General features: G+C 35.4%; 1 protein-coding gene across 3 annotated transcripts in view; it reads right to left on the bottom strand.

Moving 5' to 3' along the window:
* Positions 1-27709, bottom strand: part of CNTN5 (contactin 5) — a gene marked incomplete at both ends in the record, with an annotated part of 647340 nt that overhangs the window by 64113 nt on the left and 555518 nt on the right. For all 3 annotated transcript variants that reach the window (XM_079788975.1, XM_079788976.1, XM_079788977.1), the window contains 2 exons: positions 2762-2911; positions 11806-11964. In XM_079788975.1, the coding sequence (XP_079645101.1) occupies positions 2762-2911; positions 11806-11964 (309 nt within the window). The remainder of the gene's footprint in view (positions 1-2761; positions 2912-11805; positions 11965-27709) is intronic.

The raw sequence follows: 27709 nt of genomic DNA, 5'->3' as shown, positions 1-27709 counted from the left end.
ACTGTATTCACTTTTGCATATATTTTTTCATTTCTACCATAGCATATATTTCAAATTCATATCCTAAAATGTGTTTCCCTCCTGAGTGTCATCTTTTTAAATAATAGAAAAAGCATTTCCATTATGCAACCCAAATATATATACTGTTTTGATGATGTAACACATTTCCAAAATAAAATACAGGGGTATCTCTTTTTATCTAAAACTTGTAACAAAATTGTACTACAAATAAATATAAATGTACATTAAAGTAAAAAACATATTTTTATTACCATTTTGACATCTTAATAATAAAAAGTCAAACTAAATCATTTTACTTTACATTTAATGACTACTAACAGTATTTTGAGGACTAGAAAATTCAAAACATATCTTAGAGGAAACTGTAAAAAAAATAACTTTTTGGTGTGTGGGAAAGGAGCAATTCTAAGGCAAAAATGCTTTACTAAAGCTGCTTTGGTATTTAGAATATTCTAGTAAATAAGAGAATTTTAAAAGGACACAAAACTTTCAATTCCATATCCCTAATGCGAAACCTTTTCTCTTCCTAGCAGCTCCGCTGATTTTCAAAGTTTACTTGGTCTATTAGAACAGGATCATCTTTTGAAATATAGGACAATACAGGACATATACTGAATAGAGGCAGAGAGAGCGACTGGAGAGAACATCTCAGGATATTGGTGTCTCTTTTAATCTGTGCTGCCTGACGAAACAGGCATAAAACTCCACACTTGGTTCAACACCATTAGTAGCTCTAACCCTGTGTTGTACCAAAACACAGGAAACATAAAGTAGGCAGTACAAGCTTTCTTCAACTCTTTTTCAAAGGAGAGCATTTCATGCATTTTTCATGCTATTTCTCTTCTCTTCCATAAGATTTTAATGGACTAAAGTATGTCATGTATATAGAACTCAATAAAATGGAGAGACAGGAGCTGTATAATTGAGGTAGAGGCAGAAACAGTCGAGGGAGAAATCTTTTAAAATGCATCACCTGAATACATTTGAGCTGGAAAAGTAAGTGTTTTTTACTAAAATGCTTTTTAATAGCACAAGGAGATTTATGCTATAAAAAAATCTAAAAGGATTATTCATCCCAAACAGATTATTTATTTTCAAAATGAATATTTATAGAGAGCCTCTGAATTAGGCAGTAATCTTTGCCTTTGTTTAAACACAATTAACTATATGCAAAATAAGGCAAAGCTTTTTAGAAAATATGTATGCATAAGTACTAATATTGGCAGTTATTTCAATATCTGCACAGTGAGTACATAAAATGAGGAACGGCTAAACTGTTATACTCTTAATTAATGAGCACCTGTACACAATGAAAGCATGACTGATTTTATGAATGCATGAAAATCCAACCAGGCAATTAATGTTCAGTTAAACTCACACTATTGAAAAAGTAGCAAATAAAACAACTTGTAATAGGCAAATACAAAAGCAGAAACGTTGGATTTTCTGTGAATGAATCTTTTCCAACACATTTAGGCTATTTTATCTTTCACTTTCTTGGTTGTTTAAATTTTACATGGGAAGAATTGGAATATCTTTTGTATGGTTATTCACACTTAATGCAGTAAGTTGAAGATTTGGGATTTTTTCCTTAAAAACAACAACAAAAACAAGTGTGTTTTAGAGAAACACTTTTTTTAAAGGACCAGACCTAGTGTGTTTTAGAGAAAGAATCAACTCTTTTGATAGATTATATTAATTATTATAAACTTTATTAAATTTGTAAAAAGTCACAAATCACATTTTTTGGTTCAATTCTGTAACTATAATACAAAATAAACACAGTTAAATTCTTAGTTTTCTATGTAAATGTGTCTGACCCAGGTACTGGTGTAGTTAGGGACATATAAAAGAATAAAAAATACATTCCCTTTTAATCTTTCAGCAAAGACACAAAGACACATGAGCACTAGTGTCTGACACTACCTGGTGCTAGAGATAGAACAGTGAATAAATAAAACAAAAGCCCCATTCTCAGTGCACTTATATTCTTTCTTTTTTAAAAAAAGTGTTTTATTGATTTTAGAGAGAGAAGAAGGGAGAGGAAGAGGGAGATAGAAACATCAATGATGAGAGAGAATCATGGATCGGCTGCCTCCTGCATGCCCACGATTGGGGATTGAGCTGCAACCTGGGCATGTGTCCTGACTTGGAATTGAACTGTGAGCTGCTGATTCATGGGTTAACACTCAACCACTGAGCCATACCAACCAGATGACTTATATTCTAATGATTTTTGAGATTCATATGTTATCATTGAGTTCAAAGTCATTAAATTTTGTTTTTTCCCCTCTGTATATCTGCAATCTACCTCCTTCATTTATCTATTGTTTTCAGATTGTTCTCATCAATATTATTGACATTTGTGCTTACCTAAGCTAGTGCCTTACTAGATATTTTCATATCCAATTTTATAGGGACATAAGAGATAATCTTTTTATTAATGTAGTTTTATTGATTTCAGAAAAGAAGGGAGAGGGAGGGAGAGATAAAAACATCAATGATAAGAGAGACTCATTGATCAACTGCCTTCTGCACAGCCCCTACTGGGGGTCTAGCCTGCAAGCCGGGCATGTGCCCTAACCTGGAATCAAACTGTGACCTCCTATGTTAACCAAAATGGTTTTATGATGTCTAGGTAAATGAATCAGGAAAGATTATACTAAAGCAAGCAATTATGGTTAATTCAGCTTGCTGTCAAAGTGATTAGAGGCATACCAAATGGAATTCTCACTCTTACCTGCTTCATTGGTGCGGATCATTCGAGATGGGGTGCTTGGATCTCCAGTCCCAATTGGATTGGTGGCAACCACTCTAAATTCATATTCCACCCAGGGGTTCAAGTCCACTGCCATGGCTGACTCCATATCCCCTGTTATGATTTCTGGGACTATGGAGAGACAGAGATTTCATGTCATTAGGAGATTTCATGTCATTAGGAGGACTGGAAAATGGTCACAAGTAGCAATCAAGGGTACCACAGGCACTGACAGGATCTGCAGGCTGATGTCTACTTCCTCATCACACATGGCCACGGTGTCACCTCTGGTCTCATTAGTCAAATCAAAATCAATCTTCAGGAAGTAAGCACTTGTTGTAGTTATTTAGAATTCTTTCACCTCATCTTTATACATGAATTGCCATACTATAACTTGCCATTATCTGTACTAAAAATCATTGTGTCAACCCCTCAGCCCCAGAGAAGACACCCAGTGGTATAATTTAAGCAAACAGCTCTTCAATCTCTAGGGAAACTTCTTGAGCAGTTTGTCTCTTCCAGTTCTGGCAAACATGCTTAGCCACTTGGCAGTTCCAAGCAGCAGATTAACAACACACCTTTCCAATTTAAAAACTCCAGTTTGCAGGAGCTAAGCAGAATCTCTGAACTCTCCTTGGAGTGACTTTTGTACTAAATTTCAATTTTATTAAAGTACTAGAGGCCCACTGCACGATATTCATGCAAGAATAGGCCTTTCTTCCCCTGGCTTTGCTCCCGGCCACCCGGGAGCCACCAAGTCCCTGCTCTCGGGCTGCCTGGGAGCTGGCAAGTCCTCGATCCCGGCCGGAGCACCATTCCTGATGCTCCCTCTGCACCCCCCTCCCCCTCATAGCAGGTGTCCCACCCCGCCTGGCCGCTCCACGCCTGCATATGCAAATTAACCCACAATCTTTGTCAGGTTGATTTGCATACTCACTCCTGATTGGCTGTGGGCATAGCAGAGGTATGGTCAATTTACATGTTTGTCTATTATTAGGTAAGATAAGATTGTTTGTCAATAGTTACCACATAGTAAAAAAAGTCTTACATCATATGTATGCTCTATTTGAGACTGCCTTTCTTGTTCACACATCTCTGCTGTCTAGAAAATATTTCTGGAAGAACATTTGTTACAGGAGTGAAAATGGGGAAAGGAGAGGATCACCCTTAGGATTTGCAAAGATCCCCTGGATTTGTATCCCGTCCTGGGTTTCTGTTTAATCATGGATGGGAGGGGCTGGGGAGCTCTTGATTTGATGACTCAGTGCAGTTTTTGTTATGACAAGCTGGAATTAAATGCATTTGGATTTCTCATGAAAATCTCTTTTGAAATGTATCAAGAGCATTTTACCAAATAATCAGCTCTGTGAAAGGTGAAGGCTGGAGTATAGACAGTGGTTTGCCTGACAGATTTCACAGCCCTTGCACAGCTGATATTTTAAAGCAGTGAAATGAAGACCTGGAAAAAAGTCTGTCACCTCTGCACTGGCAACTGAACAATAAATATCCCTGGAGTCAAAGAGATGGGGGAGGTGGGGAAGGGAGCCACTGTTCAGTCCATAACTTGCTGAACTGCTGAGCTGGGCCTGCCAAACATACAGGTGGGAAGGAGAGATCCCCAGACACTCAGCCTTCCCCAACCCCTAACCTACACTGTATTGCCAATACTTGCCTTGGGTCCACAAGCACTCACCTCACTGTTTCATATATTTCAGTTTATGTCAGTCTCATCAAGCAACTCTAGACCTCTAGGTCATCTTTCATCTTTTTTACTCGAAACCCCATAGAATTCTGTCCATTTGCTTTTCTGTCCCAGTTCCCATCTTTCTGTACTCTTTGAAAATCCTTTTGGTTTGACCATTGGAATTCATAATCCATCATTAGCAAAATTCCTTGTATACTCATTCTTTTCTCTGAATATTCTTCCAACTGTTTAATAGTATCCCAAATCCCCTCTGAGGACACTTAATGCTTCTCAAGGGGTGGCCATCTTAAGTTACCATAAAGAAGTATAACCAGTTCATCCCAGTTGTGTCTCTCTCTCCTCCCTACCACCAACCAAATGTCTCTAATAGATTTTTTTCCCATCAACATAACAAGCATGCAGGTGTCTTTCTCACCAAACCAAACCAAACCAAACCAAACCAAACCCAAACAAACAAAATTCTCTCAAAATTTCTTATCCTTCCAGCCTTCACTCAGTTTCTATGTTTCTTTATAGCAAAACTTCTTGAGGGTTGTTTGTGCTATTACTTGCTGTCACTGATTATTTTTTTTCTATTCTCTCTTGAGCCCACTCAAATAAGTCTCTTATTCTTTGCATTCCATCTTAACTGATCCTGTCCAAATTACCAATGGTTTCTGTTACTAAAACCCTACTGTAAGATCTCTCTTCCTCATTTTCCTTGACCTAGCATCATCCTTGACACAGTTGATAATTCTGTTTGAAATATTTTTCAAAATTTAACTTGTTTTTCTTCTACGTGACATCTTTATCTGTCTCAGTTGCTGGCTTCTTTTCCTCTTCCAGATGCATTCCAGTTCTAGGAGCTCTTTCCCATTTCCTTACTCCATGGTGATCTAATCCAGTCTCAGGGTTTTAAATACCCTTTGTATGATGATGCCTCTAAAATTTTCAGCAATGAACCTCCTCCCTAAACTCCAGGCTGATATGTCCAATGGCTTATTAGATATTTCTATTTGGATAAGGCTTTCAACTAGGTAGTTCCCCTACCTCCGTGGTCGGCAAACTGCCGCATGAGAGCCACATGCGGCTCTTTGGCTCCTTGAGTGTGGCTCTTCCACAAAATACCACGGCCTGGGCGAGTCTATTTTGAAGAAGTGGCGTTAGAAGAAGTTTAAGTTTAAAAAATTTGGCTCTCAAAAGAAATTTCAATCGTTGTACTGTTGATATTTGGGTCTGTTGACTAATGAGTTTGCCGACCACTGCCCTACCTAGTTCTGGAGTATTTCTTATTTAGTGTATGCTGATTGCATTCTTATAGATTTGTAGCCAAAATATTGGGGTTGTACTGAATTCCTTTCTTTTTCTCCTGTTTCACTCTACCCATAAGCAAATTATGACTGTGAAATATATTGATTTTTCCTCTTCCTTTTGCAGAAAACTCCTTAAAAGAGTTGTCTATATTAACTTCTCTTCCATTATCTCTTGCATCCATTTTCGTGAGACTTGAGTCTTTACTATTGTACTAAAACTGCTATTGTTAAAGTCACCAATGATCTCCATGGTCAATCCTCAGTCCTCATCATATTGATATGTCATCAGCATTTGACATAGTTGATTACATTCCCCTACTTCATCCTTTTGTCTTCCAGTATATCACATGGTCTTGGTTTTCCTTTGAACTAAAATCGTTGCTTTCCCTCTGTATTCTTTGGTTGGTTGCTCTTCTCCACAACTTCTTACTATTGAAATGCTCTAGTCCTCCATTTTTATATTCTATTTTAAACTTATATCCTTGGAGATAACATGCATCCTCATGATTTTAAATATAATTTATATGCCAATAATTTCCCAATTTTTATCTTTATTTTAAGTCTCTCCCTTAAAATCCAGGCTCATATGTACAGGGTGGGGCAAAAATAGCTTTACAGTTGTTCGTATGGAAAACATAATTAACAAATAATAATAACACAAGAATAAACTCTGTGTTTCATCTACTCATAACTGTAAACCTACTTTTGCCCCATCCTGTACAATTACCTATTGATATTCTTAGGGCCCCCGTCTCCAAATATAGTCACAATGGGAAGTTAGGGCTTCAACATTTGAATTTTTGCGGGGAGGGGGACTCAATACAGTCCATAGCAGGCAGGTTGGAATTTATTTACTCATTTATTTTTAAATAATTTAAAAACTTTTCAATTATAGTTGACATTCAATATTATATTAGTTTCAGGTGTACAACATAGTAGTTAGACATTTATATAACTTACGAAGTGATCACTCTGATAAGTGTAGTACCGATCTGACACCATACATATTTATTACAATATTATTGACTATATATCCTATGCTGTACTTTACATCCTTGTGATTGTTTTTATAACTGACAATTTATACCTCTTAATCCCTTCCCCTTTTCACCTATTCCTCTAACCCCCCCATTCCACCTGGCAACCATCAAAATGTTCTCTGTATTTATGAGTTTATATCTGTTTTGTTTGTTCTTTTATTTTAATATTCTGCATATAGTTGAAATCATATGATATTTGTCTTTCTCTGTCTGACTTACTTCACTTAGCATAATGACCTCTAGGTCCATCCATGTAGTAACAAATGGCAAGAGTTAATTCTTTTTTGTGGTTGAGTAATATTCGATTACATATATGTACCACATCTTCTTTATCCACTCATCTATTGATAGACAGGTTGTTTTCATATCTTGGCTATTGTAAATAGTGATGCAATAAACATAGGAGTGCATATTTTTTTAAATTAGTATTTTAAGGTTTCAGAAGTGGAATTACTGAGTGATATGGTAGTTCTATTTTTTATTTTTTGAGGATCCCCATACCATATTGTTTTCCACAGTGGCTGCACTAATTTGAAATCCCACCAACAATGCATGAGGGCTCCCTCTTCTCCACAGCCAGGTTGAAATTTAAAATAGAGTGGTTGGGATAAGCCTCACCGAGAAGGTACATTTGAATAAACTTTTGAAGGAAGTATAGGTTTAGCTATGCCAATATCTGGGGGGAAACATCCCAGGTTGATGAAGTAAATAGTGCAAAGGCATTAGAAGCAGTAAATGCAGGAACATGAGAAGATCAATGAGTCAGAGTTTTAGGGCTACCATGGTACTTTTGATCCTCTTTACAATACTGTCTTTATTTTTTCTATTCATTAAGTTCTAAAATACTATATAATTTCCTTGTTTATTGGTTCTCTCTTTATTGTTTGTCTTCACCCATGAGAAGACAATCTTCACAAGGATAGGTATTTTTTGTTTTGTTTTGTTCACTCATATATCATAAGTGCCTTGAATACTAGCTGAAAACTGCTTGATAAATTTTTATCCAATGAATAAAAAGGGAGTTCAAATAGTTGTGATGAAAATTGGAACAGTTTCTGTTTTAATTTTGATGTCATTATTCAGGCTGTATGTTTAAAAGGAACTTTAATTTAAAATATAAAAATATCCTTCCTCCCAAAGCTACATATATTTATATTTTCTTACCATATCAATTTTAAAGTTTCCTTCCCTTATCCCACATCTTTTCCACCATCCTCAATTCTAATCTCTCTTTAAAATGGAAAACAAAAATTCAAAATTCATTGCTACTTGTAAGGGCTACAAAAAAGCATGAATTGAAGTTATTAATTTTTTTTGATGAAATAATGTGCAATATAAAATAAATTAAAAACAAACTTTTAAATAAAAATTAGGATTTTTGGTTTCAAAAGCAATATTGTGGAGATTAAAGCAAATGGAGAATGTATACCAAAGTAGGTATTTTTAAAGCCTGGCAGATATCTATAATAATAAAAGGGTAATATGCTAATTAGAATGAAAGTCCTTCCAGACAAAGCCAGGCTAGAGGGAAGGCAGCCTGGGTCCCGGATGCCAGAGGGAAGACGGTGCCGGCAGCCGGGAGAAGGAAGGCCTACTCTTGCACGAATTTTGTGCATCAGGCCTCTAGTTATATTATAGAGATGTTCTTTCTGGAACAATGGGGATAAGACTGTTTCAAAGAAAACATTCTGCTTCAGAGACAACACTAAAGACAGTGGAGGATCCCATATTGACTCAGGGAGAAATTTGTCAAAATGCCTTATAGTGAAATAATTTCATCCAAGGCTTTAATTAAATAATTATATGAAAACTAAATAAGCCTGTCTGGTTGACAAATGCAATCAACCAATCAATCAGTGGAAAACATCCAGCGACAGAAGATGTATCCACTGATAGAAGAACAGTAAATGACATATTTGAATGAACAATGACAAATCAATTCTATGATTATAAGTGATTTGTTATTTCTAAACAGTCATAGTAAAAAGTAAGTCAGCTGATACTGCTCAGTAATATGAAGAGAGTTAGGTTTCCAAATCAAAAGCAATTTGTTTGACCAGTATAGGGGTCTGCCAGTGAAATTATTTTCTATCATTGTTTTCATACTCTCTTCAAAATGAGTAAATTAGTCCCATTCCCAGTCACCTGATGGGAGTCTGATTTGGAGGTAGGCAGTATTAATAAGTTAATTCCAGATGTGCTCAGCTAGAAGGTCCAGGTGCAACTCATTACTTCATTTGTCAAAAATGAAGAACTCACTATTCTTTGTATTCATGTTGATGTATGAAGGAATCTTAAGTGCTTTTTAAATACTAGCTTATGAATTACATTAACTTTATCGGAGAGTTCAAACCCATTTTTTTTCTAATAGATATTTATGCCTTAGAGCTTATCTCTACTGAAATTGTTTTAGATAAGGGACCGACTATTAAAACAAAAGGCCTACTGCTGATGTGGCTCTAGCGGGATTTCTTTCCCTGTCAGGAGCATGGAAGAAGTGTGTCAGACTGTGCTAGGAGCTGGTAAAAGCAGAATACATTTAAAACAGCTACTTTAGAGCATACAAGCATTGAGGACTGATTCCTGGCAGTTTTGCCTGGAGGATGTCATGCCTCTACCAGTAGCTCTAAGAGATCCTGAGTTTTGATAAAAAGAGTGGCCTCATTAGGTTAAGAGACATCCTGCTAGAGCCCTATTACTATCAAGGGCAAATAAAATCGATCATTTATAGAAATATATTTCAAAAATGTCTCTTTTCTTATACATTGCAATCATCGATTTTTTAATAAGTACTTGCTGATCAGAATTTTAAAAACTCCCAACTTAAAGTGTTTCCAGCATTCAAATTATATTTGAAAGATAAAAATGTAACTTTATAGTAAAGACTTCTAAAACAAATAACCCCAAAACTAACATTTAGTTCAAATGCCTGAGCTCCCCACAACATACATCTCATTTGTCCATAGTTTATGCCAAAATATTCAAAGTTTATATAAGTAGACATGCATATATACATATACAAATATGTATATAAATACACACACATATTATCTATCTTTCATTCATCTATCAAACAACAAGAAGTAGAAACAGGTGAACCAAGATGTTAGAAATCAAGGAATAAGAATATCTAAGAAACTATGGGTGTAGTAGGAGGAAGAATTGATGTCCTGGATTGGCATACCATGAGTTAAGGTCAGAGGGACTAGAACATGGGCATATGATGAGCAAGTAAATGTGTATTGCAATGTACCCACAAGGAAACGTCCTCAAGTAGTAAGTTTTATGAGCAGTGAGGCAAGAGTGGGCAGGGAGCATAGCAGCAGACAGGGGAATGGATTTGTTGAGTGCATACATAACACCAGATCTGAAGGGGAATCCATTTCCTGGCTGCAGAACAAAAGACTTGGGCTGTCACACTGAGGATACTTTGGGAGCACTGGGGCAGAGGTTGTAAGTATTCTTGTGTAAACCTGTTCATGTGGCTCGAATTTGTGTCCTTTTCAGAGTTATCTACCAAACTGAGAGATTCCCCCAATTTCTTGGATCTGCCGAGGCATTATAGGGTTAAAATGGAGCCAGAAATGAGGCCAATACCCACAATTATGTATATTACAAAATAAATATGTATACATGTATTGAACACAATAATGACGATCAAACTGAATTCTATAAATTAATATAGACACCTAATATCAAGAAAAACTTGAATTATATTTTGCAGGTAAATATATTTCCTCCCCCTGCAAATTGTAAATTTTTACACAAACGTAAGTTTTTCTCAAATTTAATTTATTTAAGCAACAAAACGGACCACGTCACTCCTGTAACATTCCAGTTTGTTGAGTTTTATGGTTACTGCACTCAAATACTTTATTAATTTTATATTTTACTTCTAAACAGGCAAATTGATTTTATATTTAGGCAGTAAAACAAAATCACAAATCCCTACTCAGTAGGGACTACTGCATCTGAAGATTAGATTGTATAGACACTGCATACTTTTCAAACACCGATTTGTTAAATAAGTCCCTAATAACTATCTGGAGAGTATGATGCTACATATCTTTATAAAGAGACATATTTGGAGAGATAGTGGAAGTTTAGTTGTAACATGGAATGGAAACCATCTGGGAAGAAATGATTTTTGAAATAAGATATAATGCAAATATCTTAGAAGCAGGCATTAAAATTCTGCATTATTTTAAATAATGTAATTTGATGTTAGATTTTCTTTTTCTGTGTGATTATAAAGAGGTAGCACAAGGAACTGGAGTAATGATCAGTGCTGGTGACTTGAGTCTTTACAATAAAATTTCATGGAATTTTATAGAACTTACATTAAAAGTAGCACACAAAAAACTGGTGAAATAGGAATATAGTCTGTACTTTAGTTAATAGCTTTGCACCAATGCCATCTTTCCGATTTGATAATAGTGCTATCGTTATGTTATCCTGGGGGACTCTGAGGGCTGAGTCCACAGGAAATCTGTGTTATTTTGCAATTTTTATGTGAGTCTAAAGTTATTTCAATAAGTAAACAAACAAACAAATATAAATGATGTGGTTCCTCCCTGGGAATTGAGGAGAGAAAAAAATCAAGGGAGCTTTATTAAAAGAAGAAAACAATGGTTAATCTATAATAATGAAAGGGTAATATGCAAATCAACCAAACGGCAGAACAGCAGAAGGACTGTCAGGGGCTGCGAGGCCCTATCCTTGCACAAATTTTGTGCATTGGGCCTCTAGTATTCTAGTATTGTAATAAATATATATTTATAAATAAATATATACTGACAATTTCAGAGGAATCTTTTTGTATTCTTGAAACATTATCATTTATTACAATACTAGAATACTAGAGGCCCAATGCACAACATTTGTGCAAGGTTAGGCCCTCGCAGCCCCGGACAGTCGTTATATATGGCAAAATAGCTCATGATGGGAAGCTGCTCTGATTACATCTGATATTGCCTTCGAACCTCTTACCTGTTTTCACTGTTTGCCAGCCCAGGGAGAATGGGCTGCGAGCCTGCAGGTTGTAGGAGGAGATCGGGCTGTGGTTGTCAGCTGCTGGACTCCAGGAGAGTGTGGCTGTGTTTTCGGTGATCTCTTCAACGATCACTATCCCTGGTGGGCCTGGGGGACCTGCAGACAAAAGAGAATGGATAAAGTTGAGTACAGGTTGTGATAAAGAGCCATGAGAAATTGTATTTCCATGAAGACTTAATAAAACTATGTAATTGTCTTTAATGAAATACGTATTTAGCAATAAAAATTGGAAGTAAAAAGTGATGGGATGCAAGCTGGTTTTTATGATTTCTGGGGGTAAAATAATTATAGATTAGATTTTTTTCCAGCACTGTGTGCTTAGAGGCAACTACCAATTACCATTATATTTTATAGGAAAAGAAAAAAAAAAAAAACAGAAACAAGCCCAAGAATGTCGATATCAACTCTGGCTGTTGAAATCAATCACAGCTTATAGAGGCAGCAACAGGAAGTGATAGGCAATGCTATCAGGCACAAAAACTATCCCGTTATTACTAACAAAGTATAAGTGTACAGGCCTACTTTTCATGCTCAGGAAACCTAAAATGTACAAATATTCTAATGTGACTATCAAGTAGCCTAAGCTTTTACAGGGGAGATCTGAAAGTTCAGAGCAAGGAAGAGCAAATACTAAAAATGAGGTATAAAGAAATTGTGGGAAGTTAAAAGGATGGTGTGGTTATATTATTATTATTATTATTAATTTTTATATTATTCATTGTATGAGTCAGAGAAGGTTATTTCACTTTTTATTATGAAAAACTGATATAGAATAGTGATGATTAATCTATATACATGTATGTAGACTCTAGCTTGAAGAAACAACCATGATCTGATATGAGGAGAAATATACCTTTGTATTATAACGTCTGAAATAGTGATTTCTAAAATAGCATTTAAAAATATGTACTTACATTTTATAGGTTAAAAAGTAATTGGTTTTCTTATTGACATTTTTCTATTTCCTAACATGGTCAATTCAAGCTGCAAGGACACTTTTATTTTCAATTAAGTAAAACCTCACACTTAAGTACTTTATTTTCTGAATTAGTCCTTACGTAGGAGGTTGATGTTTGGATTTGGTGATTATGAAGCCTGAACAGTAAGGGCTGAATTGGACCGTAAGAAGCTGAGAAATGGGATGCTAAAGAGATGGGGGTGGTTAGAAAAGACCTCTTGGTAGAGAATTTTAAATTTAAAAGCCTCATTGGGCAAATGACATTTTTAGGAAATGAGGAGTTAACTTTTTTAAATCCTCACCTGAGGATATTTTTCCATTGATTTTTAAAGAGAGTGGAAGAGAGGAATATCGATGTGAGAGAAACTGATTGGTTGCCTCCTGCATATGCCCTGACCAGGGCACAGGCCAGGGAGAAACCTGTAACTGAGGTACTCATGTCTTCGACTGGAATCAAACCAGGGACCCTTCGGTCCACAGGCTGGCGCTCTCTGCACTGAGCTAAACCGGCTAGGGCAAAATTAACATTTTTTTATCAAGTCTGAGAAGAACCAGCAGCAGATAGCAGAGACCAAAGATTTAGAAGACAGGGACTATTCTATCAGGAAGGTGACAAAATATTAGGATTGTGCACAAAAGTACTGAAAATAATCATGAGAAGTAACAGTTTTTTCCTCTAGGAGAAAGGAAGAAAGAAACAAAAATATAGAGAGAAAGCTTTTGGGCAGCTGAGAGAGCTCATTTGGGAAGGTTCTCTTAATTTTTTCATTAAAGAATAAGTATAGGTAATTGGGTGATAATGGAACTGGGAGCTAGAGGAGAATGGGAAATGTCTGGAATAAGTACATGATAAGAGAGGAAAGATATGACTATAAATATTTTGGAAAAGTATTGGAGTTCAAATTTGGTTCAATAGCACCATTTTGAAGTAGAACTGACTGAATAAGCAAGGTTAGGCTGGAAAGCCAGGACTAGGGACAGAGAAAATAGTTAATTGGGTCCATTCAAGTTTAGGAGTTTGTAAATTTGGTATGACTTATTATCAAAGATGCCAATGTGTGAATGACCATGGCTTCAAGGTGGACTAGGGAGTCATGTAAAGACAGAATGGTGCTGATAGGCTAGAATAAAAAAAAAGGAGTAAAGGAAACCAGGTTATTATGAGGGGGGGTTATAAGAATCAAAACTTGTGTTGTGAGAAGAAAAATTGCACAATTTGTAGGATACTTTTAAATGAGAACCATGTTTATCTAGAATGAAGTGGAGAATATGATTACTAGGGCTGAAAAGGTCAAGGACTTATGAAAGAGTATGTTTGACATGTCACTCGTATGAATGTTCAAAGTATTAAAATAATGGCTACAGATAAAATGAGGAAAATAAATTAGATCCAGGTGCTGAAGAAGAAGTCTAACAAGTTATTAGACTGTGGTGACAGGGATATGGAGGAGAGACTATAATGATGATAATATAATGATAAGACTATTAACTGTAATAACGAACTAACAGCTACCATATCAAGGCACTGCTTTAAGTATTTTGCAAACATTAATTGGTTCACGTATTTCTATGTTCCTGGAGTGGGCTTTAGTATCCCTATTTCATAGAGAATGTAATAGAATCTAAAAGAGATTGTTTAGGCAATAAATGATAAATACATCACTTAGTCCATAACCTTATTGTATGTGAGGTCTTATGCCAGGCAGTGGGTGTTGGAGAGTCCATCCTAATGAGAAGTTATTTGTCCAAGTCCCTGTGCTAGTGGACAGCACAGTTGAGATTTAGCCCTTTGGTTCTGAGCTCCCTTTATTTTGTTAACGTAAGAGTTGCTTCAGTTGAAGGAAGAAAAGAACAAGTAAAGGCTCATGTTAAGGGAAAGGCACGTTTAAATCATGTGGGAGAGATAGAGATGGCTTTTAAAAATCCATTTCGGGCTCTGTGGCAGCTTGTGGCCACCATCTCTCCCTTCCCTGCCTGTACATGCAGGTCATTACCATATTGAAAAGTGAAGCCTTCTACACTTTCACTGTCTTCCATCTGGGCTGGCCTGGGACTATTTGACCCAAAAGATAATAGTAGCAGTGACACTGCTTGACTTTTGAGGAGAGGTTATAAGCAGTTGTGCAAGCTTCACCACAGGTCTCGTGGAATGTTCATGGGAAAATCCAGCTGCCTTAGTTAGAAGTCTGATTAAACAGAGGCTACCATTCTGTAAGCAAGTCTAAACTAACCAATTGGAAAGGCTCATAGACAGAGGGAGAGCCAACTGGCCCCCAGCTATTCCAGACATCCCAGCCCAGGCACCCGACATGTGAGTAATGAAGTCATTTACTCGAGCTTCAGCCACCACGAGACTCCTGTGCATGAGCAATCCCAGTAAGAACCTGGCTGTGCCCGTCAGCTGCCAACAGTATAAGAACAAATAATAGATTGATGTTTTAAACCACTGAGTTTTGGGGCAGCAATGGATAATTGGAACAGATTTCAAAATAGTTTAATTTGAGAATTTGTTCATAGATAGGAAATTTGTCAGGTGGATCTTTAAGATATGAAAACAGACTTGAAATTTAGTTAATGTGTTCAAACAGGGTTAATTATCAGCATAATTCAATTCTTGAGGTCTTCTGTATTGTTCCATTTATTCTGTTCCATTTCATACATTATATTTATTTACCTCTACAAAAAACATTTATTAACAACCACCTCTGTGTGATAGAAAATATTGTGGAAAATAGCTTTGTTATCTTAAATAAAATTATTTGTCTTCTGAGTGTTATAACTCTATGAAAATGTTTAAATTAGTTCTCTTAAAAGGTATATTTATTAATAGATAATAGGTAATTGCTCTAAATAATGTTTTAAAGACTTCAACTGGAACACAAAATAAAATTTACAATATAATTGATAAATCACCAAGTATTTTTCTCTATATGTGTCTGTTTTACAATATAGTCCATCACAAAATAATCAGTGACAGTGAACAAGGTTTATGCATCTTGGATATGATTGCGGCTGTGCAATTATTAATAATTACAAAGCATTATAAAGAACAAACTGTCCAATCATGTAATGCTCAAATCATAAAATCTTATGATAGAATATTAGGCATATTAGGCAGCTATTAAACTGCCTAATACAGCAAACTATTTAATGATATGGGAAATGTTCACAATATAAGTGAAAATAGTGGAATGCAACTTTATATGTAAACATAAATGTATAAATAGTAATTTGCCAAATACATAAATGAAAAGACTGGAAAAAGGGGCATTTAAGTATACATAATAGTTATTGCTTGGAGGTGAGGATATAGATGATTTAAATTGTATTCTTTATACTTGTTTGGATTTTCAAATTCTGTGCAATAAGCATGTATTCATTCTAAAGTTATTTTTAAAGTCATTATTTTAAAGAAAGCCTCCATATCGTGATACATATGTGCTAGCCTAAGTGTATCCTATTTAACTAAACATTTACTGAATTCCAAGTATGTGTAAAACCCTGTGCTGATGGTGGGAGATGGGGTCAGGTGGAGATGAATGGTTTACAGGAGGACAAAATAGGATTCCGGCCCCAGTTGTGTTAAAATCCAGTGGCTGACAGATTTTTTTTTTTTTTTTTACAAAGAAACAAATGTCAGGCATTGATAATGTTATGTTTAAGTGCTTTGGGAGTATATTTTATATCTCATTATAACACTTGTTACATTGAATATAATTATTTTCTATAATTTCTACTTGTCTGAATAGTCAACATGGTATTTGGCATCTATTAGACAATCAATAAATATTTGTAGAAGAAGAGATGAAAGGAAAAAGGGAGAAAAAAAATCCAGAGGAGTCATGTTTTGAGTTTGAAACATTGTGTAACAACAAGTAAAATATATTTTAAAATAATTATTGTTAAGACAAATATCCAATATGATAGCCTTTTTTTGTTAAATCAAAATATATTTGAATTAACATTTTTTTGGTCAAGCTGAGTGGGATAGTAATAAAAATGACAGAACAGCTCCATGATTTAAAAAGGTTCATTATTATTAGAAACTTACTATGGACAGATCATTTTTCTAAATTCTTTTTTTTTAAATCCTCACCTGAGGATATTTTTCCATAGATTTTCAAAGAGAGTGGAAGAGAGAGGAAAAGACAGAGAGAAATATTGATGTGATAGAAATACATCGATTGATTGCACATGTCCCAACCAGGACCCAGGCTGGGGAGGAGCCTGCAACTGAGGTACATGCCCATGACTGGAATCAAACCCACGACCCTTCAGTCCATAGGCCAATGCTCTATCCACTCAGCCAAACCGGCTAGGGCAATTTTTCTAAATTTTTATAAACCTGATAGATTTTTATTAATATGTTATTGTAAAAATATTCTGAAAAAGGGATGTGATTTACCTTTTAAGATAAATTAAGTACAATTTTCAACCAAAATGAAATTTATAGTTATCATATTAGTATTGGTTTATCGATGTCCTATTTACAGAGAAAAGTACTATATTTTTAAATATTTCATACTGAATGGCTGCAATTAGTTTCCTATATATATTTAGGAGTGAATTACATCAATAACATATTAATACAATCATTACCTTTGTCTGTTAATAATGGTCATATTTTTACCATCTTTTGCCATTTTTAAAAAAAATCATGAAGTAAATTTTTTCTTCAAAGGATTTTACTGCTAATTTACAGACGAAATCTTTGAAAATAGATTAATAGGTATATATCTCAGAGATGACAAATGTGTGACAGTAGCTATTGTCTGAATGTTATACAGATGCCACTAATTTAGCAGAAATCTCATTAATTTTATGCTTAGCTGTAATGAGTCAGTGTCAGGTGGGCAAGAATCTGGAAAGACCCCCTCCCTTTATCCCCTGACAGTGCTGCTATGTAGGACCACTAACATAAATGTATAATTTGAAAATACACAATTTATAAAAATGGATACAGTCCCTTTATTTCTTCCCGAAGATGTTTGAACAGATGCTGAGGCACAAAGGTCCAGAGCAGGAGCGGGTTCTCAACCCAGGGCTCCTCTGGTTTGCTGTTAGATTGCTATCACATTGACTCATTCCTTTGACCTAATGTTCAGCTACGAAATTTTTTTCTTTTGAGGAGCCATTGACTTTTGAAACTGAAAAAAACAAAAAAATAGCCCAGCCGGTGTGGCTTAATGGTTGAGCATTGACCTATGAACCAGGAGGTCACAGATTCTATTCCTGGTCAGGGCATATGCCTGGGTTGCGGGCTCCATCCCCAGTGTGGGGAGTGTAGGAGGCAGCCATATGATGATTCTCTCTCATCATTGATATTTCTATCTCTCTCTCCCTCTCCCTTCCTCTCTGAAATCAACAAAAATATATTTAAAAAAACCCACAAATATGATATAAAGATCTTGTTTTTTTCATGTCATTAGCATAACAAAGACAACGTTACATAATCATAACACTTGAAATTAACTGGAGTCATCTAGTTCAACCCTATTATTTTTCAGATGAGGAAGGAGTACTTGAGATAGAAAAATGCCTCCTCAAAAACAAAGAAACAAACAAAAAAAACAAACAAACAAAACAGTCCTCCTGCTTGGGAGGGAAAATTTGTTGAAGCAGGAGTCAGTTTTAGTCTTGACAACCAGTGGAATGATATTTCTTATTCAAAGCAAATTATGACGAGTCAATGTGATAACAAACAGGAAGTTGAATGCTGACTTCTTGTAAAATTACTTTTAGATAACACCTTGTGGTGGTGGGCTTTAGAGTTCTCGTGGTGTAACTGTCCACCTTCCTGAGGAATAGTTCTTACAAACCTTCCCAATGCTGAGACTGAACCCCTAGGGCAACCACTTTTCTGGCTCTTTCTCACCTAAATAAGATCACATTCACTTCCTGAGCTGATACTCACTGATTCAACAAGTATACCGATTGTTATATGCTATTTTTTTTCCCACTGAAAATCTATTCAGTTTGTTTTCATTTTTATTTGATTTTGGGAACTTTCATGTTATTTTTCTCACATGGAAGTTTTACATGGAAAATTACATGTGTTGGGATTCAAAACATTAAGTGGGCTTTTTCATTTAAACTGTTGAAAATGAAAATGAAAATTTTGATATCAAATATGCGATGGTATCTTAAATTCTATTTTCAAGCCCTTAAATATTGTTTGGGGGCAGACATCTCTTACTTCTAAACACACATAGGGATGGCAGGCATTCCTGGAAGCAAAGTCCTAAACATTTCTTCTAACACCAAGTGAAGAGGAGATTTAGCTCCTGTCTAGAGCATTAGATTGTAGATTATACATTGTAGAATAATAAGCTCAATAACTCAGGCCACAAAGAAATTTTTTATTTTTATCATGTACTTAAATTATATGCCATGAACCATCCAGTGCAAGAACCATTTTGCATAGACACAAATTAAAAAAAAGTATAAATAACACTAATGCATTTCATTAAAAAGTAATAATCAATGTTGTGAATAGATTTTCTATAGTTCATCATGCATTAATACCTATGAATAAGTTGTTGTTGAGCTTTTCACCTTTATAATAGAATTATGAGGAATTATGATAAAATCTTATTTAGGGTGTATTGATAATATTTTTATGCAAAAAATGTTTCCTGATGTACTCTTGACATACTAGGCTGGCAAAGTGCAACTTCATAAAGTATTGCATCTTTCCTTCTTTAAGTTATTAGATGCTTCCTTACCATCCTAAGTTCCTCATGAAGTCTAGAGGGTGTTCTTAGATTTCTTATTGTTTACTAACCTAATTTGTTATTATTTACTAACTTTTCTTACTGTTTCAATCCCATGAAAATAACCAACTCTTTTTTTTTTTTTGCCAGAAGCAGTTAAGGATTGGAATGAGAGATGAACATTTCAAATTATATTTTTTCAAAAGCAAGTTATTTTTAAATTAATTTGCTAATGCTTCCCATTTATCATATCAATCATAATCATATTTATTATTATTATTATTATTGCCTATATACCTATATACATGTCATCAATGTAACCTGGTTTCTCAGCATACAATTCTTGTCCCTCCTCACTTGTTTATTTAACATCTCTGCTTTAGTTTCACTTCCTTGCAGGAGACTTTCTCTGAATGCACTGCCTAGATACTGTCACTCCACTATTTATTCATAGCCATTACCTCTCATTCATAGTTGAAATCACAGCTGAAGCTTTCTAGTATTTATGTGATTATTTTATTAATGGTGGCTTTTCTCTTTGGATTTTAGGTACAGGAGAACTGGAATTGTGCTTATAATTTGCTCACTACTGTATTTCCAATGCCTAGTACAGTGCTCAGCATGTAGTCTGTTATAAATATAGATTTATAATATATGACTGAATGAATACTTTTAAAATTAACAACAGCCTAGCATAGCTGTTGAGTTATTTTTGAACACATTTTCACTTTGACCCATCAAAATATGAGAAAGAGTAATATACCTTTGCAAAATCATAGCACTGTTCTGAAAAAAATAGACTTTTAACATATATTAAAAGTAGGATTCTAATTATGTTAAATTATCTTCTTTGTTAAATGCTATTAATTAGCTACTCATCTGGACTTGGTGTGTTTCTAAACAACAAGAACAACAACAAAAAAACAGGCTATTAGTGTCTTTTCGACTTTGATGAGCAACAAAAATCTCTGGCATGTTTGTAAAAAATATGTAGATTCCCTAGCTGTTCTCAGTAGTAACTAAATTACAATTTCTGTGACTAGAGTTTCAGAGTTATATTTTGTACAAGATGCCTAGGAAGTTTTTATGCATCTTCTATTTCAAGAAAAACTGATCTAAAGAAAAGATTCTTTGGTAGAGTCAAAATAATCTTATTCCAGTTTTGACTTTTTATATAAGAGCTTTGTGCATGTTTCTGCACCTTATTAGTTTCAGTTTCTTGACATTTTATAATTGGAATTATATCATTATTGTGAGAATTACTTAGGTAACTGTACATAAAAAGTACTTTGTAAATAACTATACTAGCACTGATTATAGCTCTCACTGGATCAGTAATGTTAACAACATTACAGATCTCAAAATGCTTCATTTTTAAAATCAATATAAACAAGAACCTATGTACCACATTTGATTTTATCAAAACAAGTAAGAATAGATGTGAAAATGTTTTTAAAAGAAAAAATGTACTATTGTTAGCAGAGTCAACAATCTCTATTTTCTGAGGAGCTTATAATGTGAAAAAAAAAAGCTGAAATGATCATGACTTAATGCCCACCTATCACGTAGAAGGCACTATGCTAAATGATATGTACTTTCTCTCTAATCTTTACAGTAAATATGGTATTGATGTTTCCTTTCCACAAGTGATAAGACTGAATCTCAGAAAATTCAAATGACTCACCCAAGGCTATATAACATTCCAATAGTAAGTAGACCTGGGGTTAAATTCTTATTCTTAACAGCATATGTAACTCTATATTATTCATTCCTACTTCACATAGTTCAGCATAAGCAGGAAATGTAGATTTCAGAGGATTGAAAATCATTTATGAGGGGGACAAATAATTTTTTATCGATTGAAAATGGATTTAGAGGTAGAAAATGTATGATAGAGATTAAATAAAACTTGTGATTGACTCCCTAATATTCACTCCACTTGTTCCAAGGCAGTGTATGGAACTAAACCCTCATTATATGGATGGCCCTGATTAGTCTATGTCCATCTTGGCCATCTTTTTTTTAAAAAATATATTTTACTAGAGGCCTGGTGCACGAAAACTCGTGCACTGGGGGAGGGGGGGGTGTCCCTCAGCCTGGCCTGTGCCCTCCTGCAGTCCAGGACCCCTCAGGGGATGTCCGCCTGCCAGATATCCTTAGCACAGCCATCAGCCCAGCTTGTGGCTGAGCAGCACTCCCCCTGTGGAAGCACCATGACTACCAGGGGGCAGCTCCTGCATTGTGTCTGCCCCCTGGTGGTCAGTGCACATCATAGCAACCAGTCATTCCCGGTCGTTCTGCCATTAGGGTCATTTTACATATTATCCTTTTATTATATAGGATTGATTTTCCACAGAGAGGAAGGGAGAGGGATAGAGAGCTAGAAACATCGATGAGAGAGAAACATCGAGCAGCTGCCTTCTGCACACCCCCCACCGGGGATGTGCCCACAACCAAGGTACATGCCCTTGACCGGAATCGAACCTGGGACCTTTCAGTCCGCAGACCGACGTTCTATCCACTGAGCCAAACCGGTTTCAGCCATCTTGGCCATCTTGCCAGCCCCTGGCTAGTAATTGGTTCAGGAAGTTTGATCTAAGCCTATTAGATCATGGCAATCTTTTTATAATAATTTCTAGTTAAGGAATAACCATACGGTCTAAACTGGCAAAACCAGATGAAGGGATGGACATTTGTAGAGATGTGTTAGTTTTTTCTCCTGTTGTATGTGAACAAGAAAGCATTTAGCCTCTATTATTTGGGCAGATAGACAATGACTACTATGAGTTCTGTAGACAACAGAGTGAAGAGATGGAATCAACTTTGGTTCTTGAAAAATATTTGAGACACTGGATGAACCAATTTAAAAATCTACTTTCTGTCATGAGAGCCAATACATTTCCTATTGTTTAAACCCAGCTGAGTTGGGCTTTCTATTGCTTGCAACTGGAAGCATCCTAAAGATACAAAGGATAACTGAGAACTCCCTTGGTTTATGAAAGATTAAAACTGAAATAATTCCTTACCTGTTACATATTAGCATAAATAAACAGAAAAGAGCATATCCAATAATAAATTACTCCATATAAACCCCTTGGAATTGAAAAATGACAAGTTAATTCAGAAAATGGACAGAATAGCTGGCTGACTAGAAGCAAACAGCCAAATAGGTAAATACATAATGCAATAAAATTATTAAAATGATTTAATCATTTACCTATAGGATACTGGAATTATCATTTTGGATAGAAATTTTGGACTTATTAAATATGTACTATGATAATCAATATTTTTATGACAATAATGTTCAACAAAATATTGAAAATCAGAGAAAAAATTTTAGACCAAAATTAACAAAAGCTCATAATTAAATATTCTGTGTGTTTCACATTGCTACATTAATTAAAAAAAAGAGGCCTGAAAGGGTTGGAGAAATTACCATGTGACAGCATTGAATGATGAAAGCTCACTAGAGACCAGGAGAACTCAGTCTCATGCAGGCCTTGCCATTTTCCAGTAAAATAACTTAGAAGTTCACTTTGTATCTCTGGGACACAGAAAGTTTTTAGATACTGTGGTTGGAAAGATGGGTTTTTCAGTTAAGGTTCCAATAAAACAGTTTCTCTAGGCTGGTATTTAAATATGGAACAGGTGACACGTGTGTGTGTGTGTGTGTGTGTGTGTGTATGTGTGGCAAAAGGGGATAAATAAATATCCAAAAGACTGGAAATATCAAGGCAATTTTGAAGAGAGGGAAGGCAGGTAGATTATGTTTGGTCAGACTAGCAGCAATCTATAAAGGTTGGGAAAAGGAGGTTGAGGGAAGACCTTGAACAGCAGAACAATAAGTTTGAACTTTGTTATGAAAGAAGTGGAGAGCCTATAATGTTATTAAATGGGAGATGGATCAATACATTTGATATTTTATAGGAAGAGTTAAGAGTCGAAAAAAACCATTATTCCAGAATTTCGTGCTTGGATAAATTGGAAGAATAGTAGAATAAAGGAGTAATCTGGAGGAGAATCTCACAAAATAAATTATGGTGATAACACTGAAGTGCAGAGATGGGAAGATTCTATTTTGAAGAGAGTTGAAAGTGTCAGGAATAGTTATTGAGAGCAATGTTATAGGGAATCAATAATCATAGAACAGTAATATTGCTGAACAACATTGAGAGCTTATATGAAATGAAAAACATAATTTTATAGGGGCTGAGTCCACACAGTTCCATTAGATTCTTTATGCCCTATGCTTGCAACAGAGTTGATTGAGTTCACTAGATGGCGATAGGTATCAAGGAAGTCATGGATTTCAGGTAGGGATTAAATTAGGTATAGCTGTTGAGTGTATAAGTTAAGTGAAGTCCATGTTAAACTCAGGAGAAGACTCAATATGTGTGAGAAGGCACCTGTCGTAGGAGATTAAAGCTGTTGTCAAAGATTTAATCTCTCCAATTATAGGTTAAAATATACATGGCAGAGCTTCTAGGACATAAGTTAGGACCTCTACAGTTGTAAATAGGGCAATTGATAGTTCAAAAACTCCTCTTTTCAACACAAAATCTTTGGCCCAGCAAGCACACCCAAAATCTTATTGGGTACATAAGCCTTTTCTTTAGTTTCTTATATTCCATGTAGCCATAATCCAGCATATATGAATCATCTTTGCTATTTGCATTTACTTTTTTTTTTCTTTCCAATTTTTTTATTAGGGTATTATATGTGTACATATCTTACCATTGCCCCCCCCACCCCACTCCCGTATATGCCCTCACCCCCCAGAGTTTTGCGTCCATTGGTTATGCTTATATGCATGCATACAAGTCCTTTGATTGATCTCTTATCTCCCCCATCTCTCCCTAACCTTCCCCCTGTAATTTGACAGTCTGTTTGATGCTTTACTGTCTCTGTATCTATCTTTTTTTTTGTTTTGTTCAATTTTATAATGTTCTTTATTATCCATAAATGAGTGAGATCATGTGGTATTTTTCTTTCATTGACTGACTTATTTCACTTAACATAATGTTCTCCAATTCCATCCAGGTTGCTGCATGCATTTACTTTTTAATATTAGGTCAACACGTCTTATGAGAACAACTGTGTGTGTGTGTGTGTGTGTGTGTGTGTGTGTGTGTGTGTGTGCTGCAAACTATAGAGTGGAGTGGAAGGTGAGATGGAGTCATGAAAACATGCTGAGACTTGTAGAACATTATCTTGTTCAAGTTCTGTATTTCTTCTGTAGTCACAATTTTTGTTTTAATGTTCAAATGCAGTCATGCTTAAGTACTTCCCATTTCAAATCATTGCTACTTTCTGCCAGTAAGATTATTCTGTCTGCATTATCTTAAGTTATTGATATTTCTTCACTGATTTCACTCCTCCTTCCTCTGAGTCTATCTCAGTTTTTAGTATATGTTCTGCATAGAGATTAAACAAATAGGGAGACAAAATGTACCCTTGTCTGACACCTTTGCCTATAGGAAACCATTCTGTTTCCATATTATGTCCTAACAGTAGCTTCTTGTCCACAATATGCTAGCCATCAAGACAAACAAGTGCTGAGACAAGCCTGTTTTTTTTCCATAACAACCCATAGCTTTTCATGATTGATGCAGTTAAAGGCTTTATTTTAGTGTATAAAACATAGCTAACCTTCTTCTGAAATTCTTTGGAGCTCTCCAATATCCAAAGAATGCTCACAATTCGATTTCAAGTGCTTCTTCTTTTTCTGAATACAGCTTGGATACTTGGTATTTCTGCACCACTTTATTTGAGTGTGGAATTACAGATATGGTCCTACAATTACTGCACTCCTTGGCATTTCCTTTAATGAAGATTGGGATGTTTATTGAACATTTATAGTCTGTAGGCCATTGATTTGTTTTCCATATTTGTTGACATATTCTTGTTAAAATTTTGACAGATTCAGCCCCTGTAGCTTAAACTATCTTGCCCACTTACCCTTTCTACTACAGAAGAAATGAACAACTTTAGCATAGAAAAAGAAAACATTGAAATTGTTAAAGATTTTGCTTACCTTGGTTCAGTCATCAATTCAAATTGAGACTGCAGCCAAGAAATCAAGAGAATGCTGGGAATTGGAAGGGAAGCAATAGAATAATTGAAAAGATCACCAAGAACAAAGATACGTAATTAAAGACCAAGGCTAAGATCATCCATACCCTTGCATTCCCAATTACTATATACAAATGAAAAAGAAAGTGAAGAATGCTGATAGGAAAAAAAAGGTTCATTTGAAATATGGTATTGAAGGAGAGCCCTACAGTTACCCTGAACTGACAGAAGATGAACAAGTGAGTCCTAGAGCAAATTAAACTTGAATCATTGACAGAGCTAAAAATTACAAAACTAAAGATGCCCCACTCAGGGCACATTCTGGGAAGACAGGGTTCTTTGGAAAAGACAGTAATGCTGGGAAAATAGAAGGCAGCAAAAAAAAGAAGAGGACCACATATGAGATGGATTGACTCCATAAAAGCCATAGGGATGAGTCTTTAGGAGCTGAGTAGGGCTGTTGAGGACAGGACATTGTGGACATCACTCATTCATAGAGTTGCCAGGAGCTGGAACCCGCTCAATGGCATGTAACGTGGACACTTATAGAGACAGAAATGCCCATGCTACAAAGAATTGTTTTGTGATTGCAGCTGTAGGAAACTTCTGAAATCCCTTTCCCACCACACCATACCCAAATAGTTTCCCCTCATACTTCACTGTGCCTGCTCTCTGTCTTATTTACATGTTATATCACATGGCAATATATTTAATATTAAATGTCTATGATTATTATTTATTCAATTGCTACCCAATCTTCCCATTTACTTGATTTATAAAAATATAATTACTCTATTTGGGGGAAAGAATTATATATTCATTCATTCATACATTTAAATTTCTTCAACAATATTGAGGAAATAGCTACTGTGTGCAAGACTCTGGGATAGGCAGTAAACAAGATAAGGAAGGTACCTGTCCTTATGAGTTTTACGTTCTAGAAAGAAGACAGTCAATGAATGAGATAATTTCAGATAGTAATAAATGCAATAAAGAAAATAAAGTGGGGTGAAAATTGGTGGAGGAGAGGCAGGAAACATTAGAGAACTGAGAAATAAATAAGGAGGAGCCATCCAGCCAAATAAGTGTGATGCCTAAAACATCAATAAAAAAATTCCTAAGTGTTTGGCATATTTGTGGATTCTGGTGTGGTTGACAAAGTGAAGGAAGACCATAGAGGGTGATACTATTGGAAAGGCCAATAGGTGCCAGATAATAGAGGGATTTGACAGCAATGGTAATACATTGTGATTTTATTGTGGGTGTGATGGGAAGCCATTGGATGACTATGAGAAAGTCAAAAGAAAGAAGCCATTTAAAAACCATAAACCAAAAGTGTGATGGAAACCCTCAGGGGCTGTAGGAAGATTGTGGGGAAAAGCTATTTAAATTTAAAAATTTATGAGTATTTTTCATTGCAATAAGGTTTTGGTAGCAAAGGTAAATTGTAGTGATTTAGTGAATCACTATTCCAATGTAGTTTTATTGTCCTGTTGTTGGTTGATAGGTGTTGTCAGTGTAGTGTTAATGACAGCGATCATTTCAGAGGATGCTTGCATACCAGTCTTTTGCAATCTTATTGGAAGTATCATGATCTTCTACTTCTGTTGTAAGTGAAACCAAAAACTCTACCACCTCTAACCCACATGAGTGGTAGGTATAGTCTGTGAATATGTAGTTGTCATTGGAACTCTGACTCCTTTGGGTTAGATGGTGCAATGTGACCAGACCAGTGAGTTGTGAACTAAAATGACTGTGCTACTTTTGGCTGAAGTATTTAATTGCCAATTACATCACTGTGTTTAAGATGTTTATTTAAAAAATTCTTGTGTTCTTTGTTTAGGAAAATATAAACACTTCTAATCAATTATCACAAACTTCAGGTGAAAGATAAATTAACCAAAGATTCAAAGTAGTTTAATAGGCATAAATGTTTAATGTAATATTACAAAATGAGTTGAAGTTGTACATTCTGTATGTATTCCAATATGAAAGTAATACTTTCCATCCATCGAAGGTGATCTTTCTGAAATGGAAAACAGATATTTGAGGGTATATATTGTACAAACTGGCAAGAATAATTTAAAATAATCAG

Source organism: Cnephaeus nilssonii, assembly GCF_951640355.1.
Source record: "Cnephaeus nilssonii genome assembly, chromosome: 13".
In the NCBI taxonomy this organism is placed as follows: domain Eukaryota; kingdom Metazoa; phylum Chordata; class Mammalia; order Chiroptera; family Vespertilionidae; genus Cnephaeus; species Cnephaeus nilssonii.
The sequence above is the reverse complement of the archived record's forward strand: the minus strand, read 5'-3'. Positions and strand labels throughout refer to the sequence as shown.